The sequence below is a fragment of the Punica granatum genome, chromosome 5 (genome assembly GCF_007655135.1).
Source record: "Punica granatum isolate Tunisia-2019 chromosome 5, ASM765513v2, whole genome shotgun sequence".
Lineage (NCBI taxonomy): Eukaryota > Viridiplantae > Streptophyta > Magnoliopsida > Myrtales > Lythraceae > Punica > Punica granatum.
The window spans coordinates 13,028,707-13,041,338 of NC_045131.1; the positions used below are offsets into that span (position 1 = coordinate 13,028,707).

At 35.3% G+C, this 12,632-nt stretch overlaps 1 protein-coding gene and 1 pseudogene across 1 annotated transcript; both read right to left on the reverse strand.

Moving 5' to 3' along the window:
- Positions 1-2,883: 2,883 nt before the first annotated feature.
- On the reverse strand, positions 2,884-3,979 carry LOC116208350 (annotated as a pseudogene).
- Positions 3,980-4,148: 169 nt separating this feature from the next.
- LOC116208349 (ARM REPEAT PROTEIN INTERACTING WITH ABF2) lies at positions 4,149-11,174 on the reverse strand. The gene is made up of 19 exons (XM_031541728.1): positions 10,864-11,174; positions 10,591-10,748; positions 9,340-9,512; positions 9,115-9,235; positions 8,963-9,037; positions 8,753-8,847; positions 8,536-8,611; positions 8,184-8,291; positions 7,828-7,956; positions 7,555-7,623; positions 7,287-7,346; positions 6,965-7,088; positions 6,714-6,853; positions 6,001-6,064; positions 5,796-5,875; positions 5,376-5,440; positions 5,176-5,293; positions 4,968-5,086; positions 4,149-4,612 (listed from the first exon to the last, which is right to left on the reverse strand). Exons 1-19 carry the CDS (start codon positions 11,105-11,107, stop codon positions 4,519-4,521), a joined length of 2,112 nt encoding a protein of 703 aa, XP_031397588.1. The 5' UTR covers positions 11,108-11,174; the 3' UTR covers positions 4,149-4,518.
- Positions 11,175-12,632: the final 1,458 nt, after the last annotated feature.

Here is a 12,632-nt window from a genome sequence, read left to right on the forward strand (position 1 = left end):
TAATATTATGATACATTTTCCAAAAAAGGGGTGTAATACAGTAGCATATACTTTCGTCTAGTAATCAAGATGTTTAAGATTCAATACTAGCTGTGAGACTATCCGTATCCCTTATAACCATATTAGAATTTTTATTATATTGTATAGGCTCAATACCTCTCTTATAACCGGAAAAAAAAATGCAAACATTCTTCTAGATTCTTGATTTCTGAGTACTTGGAAAAGGTTGCAGCTGGCTTAAATAGAAAAACAACCTGGATGTCTTACACAAGGTCGTCGGGATCACGATTCTACCTAAAATTAGTCGAGGTCGTAGAATAGTAAATTGTAAAATTGTAAGATTCTATCTGTAATTAAAAAAATAATATATATATATATATATATATGTGTGTGTATCATAATTTTCTGAGAAAAAAAATCAATCCTTGTATTCAAAAAAGGACCACAAATCAACAAACCAAGGGACTCATCAACAGAATCAACAAACCAGCAGAATAGGAAATTGCAGCACAATTTTCAAATCAAAACAGAATCATCACACTCGGATCAGAACAGACTCATCAAAACCTAAGGCTTAGATACAATCAACAGATTCAGCACAACAATTTGCATCAAACTGATTCACAATAATTTGCAACAATTTGAATCAAACTGATTCAAAGCAACGATTTGAGCTAATAATTTACTGTCTTTGATGCACTCGCTAGTACATTGAGAATTCTTAATTATGAACTATCCCAGGACTACGGAACGAAGGACTACCGCGAACCTACACTGAGATATTAACGGCGATTGTCTACGTATTATGTTGTTTGGCTCAAAGGACTTATCTTAAATTTTTTATTTTTATTTTTTTCCGGGCAACATGTTTTGTCCTTTTCTAAAAAAATTTTAAAAAAAAACCATCACAGGCCACGGCAGGATAGTTGTCGTGGCCTGTGAGAGCTTTTTTTTTCTTTTTTTCTTTCAAAAAAAAGGCAAAACATGTCAACACGCGTAGGGAAAAAAATTAAAAAAAAATTAAAACAAGTCCTATCAATTGTACCGCTGAATTCCACCATCTTGAAAAATCTCAACCTCACTTGTTTGGGTAGCAGACAAAATTAAGCAGAGTTGGGAAGTGTTCACTTTCCAAACACACTTCGTGTGTTTGTTTTTTGAAAAAAAATTTTTGAAAATTTTTTAAAAGTCAACTCCAATTATTTTCAATTCAATATTACAATCATTACTTTTTTTTATTTTTTAAATTTTTTTAACCATTCAATTCAATTTTTAATATTAAATTCTCTCAACTATTCATTACTTTTTCACAATTTAACAATACAATCATTACTTAATCATTATTTTCTCTCAATTATTTATTATTTTTTCACATTTTTTCTCATAATTCAACAATACAATCATTACAAATCAATTAAAACCAAAACTCAACTCAACTCAACTCTAAATCCAAACGCATTAATGTGTCTAAGGTAAACTGCAGGGAAATTGACGAAAGACCTAAACATATGAGCGGGCTTGGCGACCGAGTATTATGTTGAGGGCCTCATCGAGGCATTAGTACATCTTTTGAGGTTTCCATTGCGCCTTTTCAAATAGAGACATGACAAATATTTTAACATGATACCACGGTATTGTAATGTGACAGAATTTATCGATAATATATAAAACAAAATTTAAGTTCGTAATATCTAAAACTTATTTGTTCCTTTGTTCTCAATTATATTATTTCCTAATTATGTACATGTAATAATGTATAGTTCCAACACGACAAAATTAACATTTATTGTGTTTAAAATTTTAAATTGTACTCAATTATAAAATTAGCAACCAAATCTTCTCAAATAATATTTCATTTAATAAAATAGAAAATATCATAAATCTTTTAGATAATACGGTGATCACCATTGAATGCAATATGAATATTCTAAATGGAACTTCATAGGATTTTAGAATTTTTAAAAATTTTCGAAATTTTTTAATAAAAATATTTTTCTAAAAGATATCTCATCATAAAATACTATTTCTTGATTTTTTTTTTATTTTTTATAATGTATATGTTATTTAATAATCTTGAAATTTTACAATAAAAAAATATTTCAGCACATAAATATTAACATCAAAATAAGTATATATTACTATATATTCGTTCATAATATAGATATATTAATATATGGTTATGTGGGCAATTTTAGTATATATAATAAGAAAAAGTATACATAAATTATATTGTTTTATAGATATCTATTTTTTAAAAAATAGATTAGATAATATTTTATAGACATATATCGAATTTTCTAGATTTTTTGAATTTTTATTTTTGAAATTATTTTTAATAAAAAAATATTTTTAAAAAATATCTCATCATAAAATCTAATTTCTTGATTTTTTTAATTTTTATAATCTATATAACATAATGTATTTGAAATAAATGAGAAGATTTTATTATATGTATAGATATTATTTAATACATTTTATTTATATTTTGTATGATAGTTATAAATATAAATTATCACACACATAAATAGGAGCATATTCAACTCTCAAAGAATAAATCTATGACTAGATGCAAACTCTCGAAACTGTCTCTCTAGAGATGCAAGTGAGTTGATTAAATTTATATTTTGATTTTTCTCTCATTTTTATTGAAAATTTTCATTCTTTTATTTTTCTCTAATTTTTTGCTTATTGGTGATTCGAGTTTCGTCTCTCGAAAGGCATTGTTACCCCTATACATAAGCTCTCGGAAAGTAAGTTATTCTATCATTAAACGTGAAGATTATTTATTTATTTTATTTTATATTTTTTCATTTTTACTCTCTAAGCAATTTTTCTTTTAAATTTTTAATTATATTTTTTTCAAATTGGTGCAACTTTTCCGTACAACGCACAGGCTTCACGTCTAATACATATATATACTATCTACAAAAAAGTTGGAGACATATAACGATTAAACCTCTTGGTTTTACCACCCAATATATATATATATATAAACATTTTTTTAATTTACAATCGAGGATAAGTGTTACTGCACTACTCTACTTCCCCGAATGTTTTATCATTTGCACATGAGAAAGGAGGCCAAGCGTTTGATCATAATCTTAGCATTGTCAGTCTCAGGATAAAGCACATGGAAGGCATGGTCCTCTCCTTCCACTTCGAACACCTCCAGCTCCCCTCCCCATCCACTCTTCTTCACCAACTCCCCATACCAAACCCCTCTATCCCGCAGCGGGTCCTTCTCCGCCACGCACACGAGCACCCGCTCGCACCCTAGCCCCTTCAGGCTCGGTGTATAAAGATCCCTCGCCACAATCGTTATTGATTTTTCAAATGGGACGCGACCCATCTGAGGGCATCCCAACAGTCATCGTACGCTGCAGGGAGAGAGTGTTCTGGAGCAAGCCGGTACTCAACGGATACAGTAACAACCTCGGCTTCAGAGACCGAGCTATTGAGGTAACAGTGATCGAGGAAGGAAGGCTGACTCGATGCAGAAGGTTCCACCATAAAAGTAGACAAGGATCGGAAGCTTCTTCCCCAGAGAGGACATCCCAGCGAGGGCTTTCGGGAGGTAAAGTTGGGCCGAGATGTTAGGATCTCAGGAGATAACTATGCCTTTCGATAGGACTGAAGTCTTGGGGTCACCCTCAAGAGAAGGTGAGACGAAAGGGGAGCCCATGAGACGTTCAATGGTGCCGTTGGTGTAGACCCTGACCTGGCATTCAAGCTCACGGGCGACCTGTTTGGTAACACTAACTTCGGCAGCCATAGCCTCAGAAATCTGAAGAGACTTTCGGGGAGAACAGAGGAATGCAATGTAAATGACAAGGAACGGACTTGGCAATGGAGTATAATGGTAAGAGCCTCATTAGGATATTCGTTCCTCTCCTGGCTTTGCATGGCGCCTCTTCAAAATGAGACGACCATCTCTTCTTTTCGGGAGGACATGACTAATTTTATTAGGTGATGCCATACTAGGCACGACAAAATTGTCAATATAAAATAACTCATGTCTTTAGTGCAACCTTATCGGCATTTTGTGAAGGCACACTTCCGAGGGATTTGAGTTTAAGCAAAGGAGACCGATAAACTTTGAGGGACCATTTCAATATGCAAACCGTGGAAGCTTTTGATTTAAATGACAATTCAAGGAATACTCTAATCATTCCAATATTATACGTACGCTAAACCTCCTATGAAGTACCAAATAAATCAAAAAATTCCCGGCACCGTATGTTCTTGTTAAAGTCCCAGCAACATCATACACTAGAACTACAGGAACATCACATCAACTTTCAGGCAGACATCGGCATCAAGAAAAGAATAGGGAGACTTGCTACAATTGGACACAGTTAGGTTCGTTTAATGAGTTGGGAGATCGCTACATCAGCCCAACAGCTCGAACCACAACCACATCCGAGCTCCGCCACGACAGACAAACCACTTCCTATACAACCTTAAATGGTTAGAGAGAGAGAGAGAGAGAGAGAAGGTGGGGATGCAAGACAATCGACGCTAGAGCCGCACCCCTCGCTGATTAGGCTTTGTTAATTCTCTAGTAAAGTAAATGCGAATCTCGGGTATTATTCTCTGGATCATGTGGGAGTTCCTGAAAAATATGCATAGGACATGAATATTAGCAAAGATGGTTGAGAAGGTGAAAAAAAAATAAAATGAAATGAAAATAAAGAGCAAGAAGTTATAACAACGACCACCAATGAAAAACTAACCCCCCCCCCCATCCATGTTCATGTGGTGCTAACATGAGAAGTTGCAACATCGGTAGGAAAAACAGAAATGGAAATAAGATAAGGAGACGCATTATTGATAAAAAGAAAAGGGAACGAATGTCCAATTTTAAACTCAAGGACTTACTAACAGTAAAGGGTGTGCCTTGTCTCCACAATGTTAAAAGACTTTAAATACGAGAAGCAAAAAACAAGAAACTAAGTAGATAAACTTACCCGGGCCTAAATTTATCAAAATGCTCCAAGATGAACAGGATGCATGAATGCCTCAATGAAATGGCATTGAAGGCTTCAGAAAGCTCGTACATGCTTATGACATTGTCCAATGATATATCCTGCAGTCAGGGGTAGAATGATTCACACTTGCATTCAGGACCAACCATCAACATATGCAATCCGAGTCAACCTTTCTGGTGCAACTCACCTGTGCAATGGCATACTCACATAGCCGCTTAAGTCCCTCCAAGAGATACTGATCTGCAGCTCTTAGTAGATCTTGCGCAATATTTAATGTCACAGTCACAGACCCGGTGTATATGAATCTACACCATCGAAGAAGACAGTTATATGAACATGAAAGAATATGGACCTCTGCTTTATCTAGAGATAGCAACATCAACGAACCTCATCATCAACTCAAAGACCTCCCATCTGATATTGGGAATCTCTATGTCCCTTGCGTCCTTCTCCTGTAACCACACAAGGAGCATTCAGAAAATCCATCCATTTAGTCCAGAATCACCAAAACCCTCTCCATTCCAAGAATGATAGTTTGGTGAAAACAGAAAAAATTAAGTTTAGAATGGGCAAAAACAATTTTACTATGCACGTCCTTGTCCAAAATCAACATTAGCTCCCTAGCAAAATTGCCGTGATATCAAAAAGTAAGCAAACTCCCTCCCCAACTAAGAAAAGAGAACATTATTTTCTCCTGGGAGATTCCTCAGTTATTCCTTCGCCATTAGACCTCTCACGTTACGATTTTTCTTTTCCCCCTACTTAAAAGAAGATAAGGACAAATAGGAGAGAGCAATTGAAACTCACCCGATAGCCACCATCAAACATCGCACGGAATGCATCTGAAGAAGCAAGCAAGCAAATTCTATGAGCATAGAATCGTCTACCTGCAATGAATCAAAGGCAAAGAATCTGTAATGTCCGATAAACACTAAATGAATTATCAATCAATACACGAGTTCGCCAACCATCCTAATTTTAAATAGACAAGCAAAAACAGATAATAGCAAACCTTCAACCAGAAAGGTCACATCAGACAAAGTAGAATTGTTCACATACTGCTCCCCCAAATAGACCTGAGATGGATAGAGTGCAGTCATGAGGAGAGGATGGTACAATCTGAGAAAACACAGAAATCATCCTCGAAATCCACTTTAAATGAGAAACAAAAGAAAGAAAATGTGATAGTATTATCAATTACGTTGACTCATATGACAATCTACCAGATACTTGTGTTAATAGTGAAAACTGAAGAAAGAGCCAGCAATTCATTTGCACTCAGAAAGGTATCACAGCAGTCTAAAAGTTTGAAAAATCTATTTGAACTTGGAATGTGAAAACATCACTGAAGCCTGAAGGTACCAAAATAAAATGCTTCCAATGAGTTAGTTTCACATGTTGAAAACGCTCAATGCTTGTCTACCTTATTAGCTACCAAATCATTAAAGATAAAGAAAATTTGCAATATCATATTATTCTACCAGAGCTTTCCAGAGTTCAGGACAAGAAGCCGCAGCACAGGCATGGCATGATCTACAGATAGTTTAAAATTTTAATCACAGAAAATCCTTATCATTTCAGCCCATATATAAACTTCAGTAGATAATGCCTGATGCAGCAGCCTGATATTTCAGCTACCGATATATCTCTATTTTAAGAGATTCATCTTGTTATTACCAGCTACACTTTGTAAGTGACTGGTAAAAACAGAGAGAGAAAGCAGACCTGTGGCGTTGGAGAAGGGGGAGCTGCATCAACCGGAGAAAGTGTCATTGCTTTGTTAGCCAACTTGTACAGGGCCACAGCACCATCAAGTTGCTGTCTGAGCCCTGATGAACCAAGTAGGCCAAGAAGCAACTCTAATCCTGCAAGAAGATACTGTGTGGTCAGCTACTTTACAAAGTGTATATAAGAGTAAAAGAAAAGGTGAACAAATTGAAAAGGCCCAAATGAGAAATCACTGAAAAATGACATGCCGTTATTATCAACAAAAATGGTTTGCTGGTCATCTGGGGAGCAGAGATGAGCAAGAGCCAAAGCAACTCGTCTCTGAACAGTCTTCTCCGCTACGCGCATCAAGTACAATAAATGATTCAAAACCTAGATTAATGGAGATAAAAGACGTTAAGGCCTTATATAATGAACTGGAAAGCTAACTTTTGTAGAATAAATATAAGCATAGTCTTAACTGATGTGCTGCAACAGGTCCAATCCAATTCTCCAAATGAAAACGAAGGAGTAAATACTATAGCCATTACCAATTTGGCAGCAAAGTGAGACCAGAAAATATATACTCACTCGTCCATAAATCTTTTCTTCTAGCCTTTTCAACGTCTTGGCCACACAATCTTTTGTTGCCTGCAGGAACAATATCAGGTTCATATTTATGTTAAAATTCCAAGATAAATGAACCAGCAGATTTAAGATTCTCACATAAGTAGTTGATAATATATATCTATATATATATATTACATGAAATACTCAATCAATAAAGCATTACAAAAGGAAAGAATGACAAACAGAAACTTGGTAAATACACGTTACCAAAACAATTTGAGTTACATACCTGGACAATGAATTCTCCATCCTGCAACTTTTGAACACCTCCTACCCTAATAAAGTCGGATACATTATCCTAAAGAATGAAAAAAGACAAGGTTAAAATTAGATTTGTTGTATGCAGTAAGATAACAGAATAGAAGATAGATTATCCTAAAGAACAGGAGAAATTAAGGTCATGATAAAATTTGCTACATGCTATGAGATTACAATATTTGTGATATAGGGTAAAACATTAAGACTTCTCCTTAGTCAGCACAGATTCATTTGCATATAGTACCTCATTATCTGCAAGTCCATAAAGTGCAAATGCTGCATTATGCTGCAGAGAACCATTTTTCGAGTCAAGAAGCTTCAGCAGGGGCACCAAACCTCCATTAAAAGCTATACCAGCTTGGTTGTGTGAGTCCTGAAGAAAATTTGTGTTAGTTAAGTTATAAGTGTACAAATTATCAATAGAGTATACTGAAATTCAAAGGATTAGATTGGCTGTTCTATGGTTGCAATTTGGATATGCTTTAATTGAGTCATAACCATCCAAGTTCCTCAACACGTCAAAAAGAAAACAAGACCACAAAAAATGCTTCCCGGCAAATTGCTTTATCGAAAAAAAAAATCAAGAAAAAGACAAATGACCTGGGCCAATCTCCCCAGTGCAAAAGCTGACATCTCCCTAAGCTGCACGTCAGGGGATTGAAGCATTTCAATTAGAGGTCGCACAGCACCCCTCTGGACAATATGGACCTGCATTTCAATTAAAGAATGAATATCAAACACATCATCCTGAACTTATAAACTGCGGCTCCTCATTATACTAAAGAACAGGAGGAAAAAGATTAAAAAAAAATACCGTGCCAAATATGACAGTTAACAAAAGGCAAACATTACATAAAAACAATCCTCTTGGAAATTACATTAAAGATATCAATTAAGTAAAACCAAGAAAGCATACGTATGCCAGAACAAAGAACTAGATTTTATAAGCAACCTTGCAATCTGAATCTGCAGCGGCAAATTGTCCCAGTAGCAACGCTGCCTCCCTTTGACTCTCAGGACAGCATGAGCTGTTATCCAACAGAAACAAAAACTATCTGTTTCAATTCAATAGCTTGTATTGTAGTGACAGCACTGTAAAAAATGGGAAGAAAGAGGAAAAAGAAGATATGCAAAGAATGCAATTCATGTAACTGAAGACAAAATACCACCTCAGTAAACCAATCACCGGTTGCAAAGCCCCTGCTGCAAGAACTTCCTTCTTAATATTTGGAGATGAGTGAACCAGATTACCAATAACACCAACCTGCAAGTCAATACAGCGAAACAGCAATGCACAGAATAGATATACAATCAGGCATTATGCAGTTATAATAATATAAATATATATGACATGAATTTCTCAATCAACACAATCTTACCGCCTCATAGTGAATTGCAGCATCCTCAGAACGAAGCATCAAAATAAGGGTAGGTAGAGCATTGCATTCCACAATCTAAAAAACCGGCTTATTAGGAAATAATAATATTACTGGAAAATGATGGCCAAAGCAACTTAAGGAATTTGAGTCACCTGATTTTTGTTCTCATCATTCTTAAAGGCCAGTGTTCGCAAAGCCCCAGCAGCTGCTCTTTGCACCTTAGTATCAGGAAAGTCTAGCAACTCAACTAGAGGTGGAATCCCACCTTCCATCCTGTAAGTCCAATCTTATTAGAAAGGACAAAAGTAGACCTAAAACATCAAAAAATGGTGACACAACGCTTGTTCTTAAATTCAATGATACTTCACAACTCATACCTGACACGGACTTTGATGTTGCTATTTTCATGAGCAAGGTTTGTGATAGCATCAGCAGCTCTCCGTATGACACTATTCACAGATCTTGTGTTAGATCCATCTCTGTGCCGCTTTAACAGGTTAACCAGATGAGGTAAGGCACCACAATCAACTATGAGTTGTTGATACTCTGGCTGTTGACAAATAATAAAGACAAAAGAAGAAGAAAGGTCAGATAAGTTTTTTAGCACATCCATCTTCAGAAATTGGAAATATAAAAATAAAATACTCATAACTCAAGGCATAGAATCTGCAAATGTCATGCAAAGGTATGTGTCATGAAGAAAGAGATGATAAAACAAACATACTAAGTTGTCACCACCTCATGATAACTCACCATTGAGAGACAACTGGACATAATTTGGTTCGGGAATCACAAGTAAAAACACAGGCCAGATTCATGTATTATAAGTAGCTCAAGGATTCATCCATTCATATGAAAATGTAGCATATATATATATATAAAAGCAAATTCATTTATGCAACCTGCCAAAGGCTATATATCACATATTCAAATTCAAGATCATACAAACTGATATGTTGTTATCATTCTCATTTCAAGCTCTCGTAAAATTGGATAAAAGGCAAAGAGCTCAAGGGCTTGAATGTAGAAATGATGTAAGCACTGGAATGAGACACCATTACCAAGTGCTGGTAAGGGATTTCTTCCTTGCAGAGATATTACCTTGTAACTATAGGGGTGGATGTCAGAAGGTTAAATTACTGAGGCATCAGATCGTGTTGTCTTCTGGTAGCATTCAATCAGGGCTGAATTTTGGATGTTGTGGACATTTTGTAAGGGATGGTATTAAAAAGGGTCACTTATGTTTAAGTTTGTCCATTTAGTGTATCAAATATCAGGTGAAGTTTGGGCAGAATTCACTTGTTAAAATGCTTTGTAGATAAATTATTTATATATGGACCGCTTGCATTACCAAAGTTATAGTTTACGGACAGCCTGAAAATCTTAGTCACACAACTTACTCGCATACATGTCCTCAGAAAACGACTAGACTGAACCAAATTAGTGAGTGATGGAGTACCCAAAAAAATTATACATGCTCATGGCTATATCCTATGGACTAATATACACTGCTGCTGCGATATTCAACCGCCTTTTACAATAACTGATTAGAATTAACAGCAGCACAGCAGTTTATGCATGAAGAAGACGATGAAGAAAAGATTGCAAATTAAACTCAATTAAGTCACCTTAACAGCGAGAAGGCCTAAAGCAAAAGCACTGCCCTTCTCTACTTCGTGCTGAAACGGCTTTGTAGTCCGATCAGACTCACTGAATGGTGGCGCCTGCAGATGCTTCACCAGAGCTGGAACTGCACCGCCTTCCACTATCAAGTTCACCACTTCATCTGAAAATTTTTAGTTTCCACAGAGGAAAAAGAAAATTCAAAGAATCAGAGCGGAGCAGCAAAATCGGCCACGACAGTTGAAGCCAAACCGAGATCAAGCGTCGGCAGAGGTTACCGTTCTTGGCGAGTTCGGAGAGGACATGGGTGGCGCGCTTGGCGGCGGCGCGATCGGCTTCGGACCACGAGAAGGCGGCGTTGAGCACGGTGACCTGCGCCCTCACCTCAGAGAGGACGGAGGGGACTGAGATCTCTTTGTCCTCCTCCGCGCCGTCGTACTCCTCATCCTCTTCCTCCTCCAGTTTGCGCTTCTGGCCCTTCTTCTCCGGTGGATCGTGAAGATCTTGCCGGTGAGACTCCATTAACAGCGGGAAGGGTAAAGAGAGAGAGGAGGGAGGAAGAGAGAGAGAGGATAGGGTAGGAAGAGATGGAGAGGAGTAATTGGGGAGTTTGAAGTGAGAGGAAGAAGGGTAGTTTCGGTATTTTCCCAAAAAATTAGCGCTAAAATTCCCGGGTATGGGCGGGATTTTCTTTTCTTCAGGTGATTTACCTTTTTTTTTTTTGTAAATTTGTATATTTATGCAAAAAACAAAAGTGCATTTATCTCCTCAATGTACACTTGCATTTTCTCATTCATCCTAAATTCTTCTTTTTCTCGATTTTTTCTTCCTTTACTCCTATCACTTAATTTTTATCAAATAAGTTGATGTGGCTTTTTAAATAAAGAAATAATTTTTAAAAATTAAAAGTATAAACACCTATATCATCGGACCATATATAAAAATAGAAGCAAAGTTTAGCTTGCATTTGGTTTTTGAGTTAGATCATAATCCAACTTAATTTGATTTTATGTAATGATTGCAAGTGTTAACAAATATATATAAATGTGAAAGTAAATAAGAAATTTATTATTAAAAAATTGATTATAAAAATTATTAGAAAAAAGTAATGATTACAATGTTAAATTTGAGAAAAAAATATAATTGAATTTGGTAAAATAAAATTTTATACTTGAAAACCAAATAAAGTATTAGGAATTATGCAAAGTAGTAAAGAGCAAATCTATAGATAGGTGTACTTATCAAAAAAAAAATTCTATAGTTGTGTCACCATGAATAAGAATGTGATAAATGAGTAATGATATGTTGCACCTCGCTTATGGAAATCGAACAGACACCAACTTATACCTTGTTAGGATTGCGGGTTATGACGGATTATTGATAGTTCTTATGCAATAATAACCATACATAATCCACCTCTCCATAACCCTTCATGATCTGCAATCCGAACAAGTTGTTTATAAAAAGAGTAAAACTCACAAACACATACACATATATACATAATTGAACGGACTTTAGGTAGTGACCTTTGAACTTTTAAAGGATTAATTTCGTTTGAAGAACAACCAACTTTCATTAATTACCCAAAAACCTTCCAAAAATTGATCCCAATCAAAATCTTTATATTATATAATATATAAAAGTCGAAGAACGAAATGTGAGAGTTCCATTTGAAAACTTGTAGTTTCTGGTAAAATGTCGTTACTTTCTCGAATTAATTCATTCTATGTTGAATTGACCTTTCAATTTCACTTTAATGACTTTTACTCTTCTTTTTTTTGTAATATTCGACTTATATTGATTATTTGTTCAAATTATTTATATGTAATGATAAGTATAATTATTTTTTCAAAAAACTAAAAGATTTCTCAATATTTTGAAAGAACTTCTCGGTATAAATGATATTTTTTTCAAGTTCAGTGTATTAAATGCCCTATAAATACGAAACGAAAATTCTTCTTTCTCCATCATCTTTTTATGCACGACAATTTTTCATACATTCTAAAAATCCTCCATTTTTTGTTGTACCAATTCAAATTATAAATTT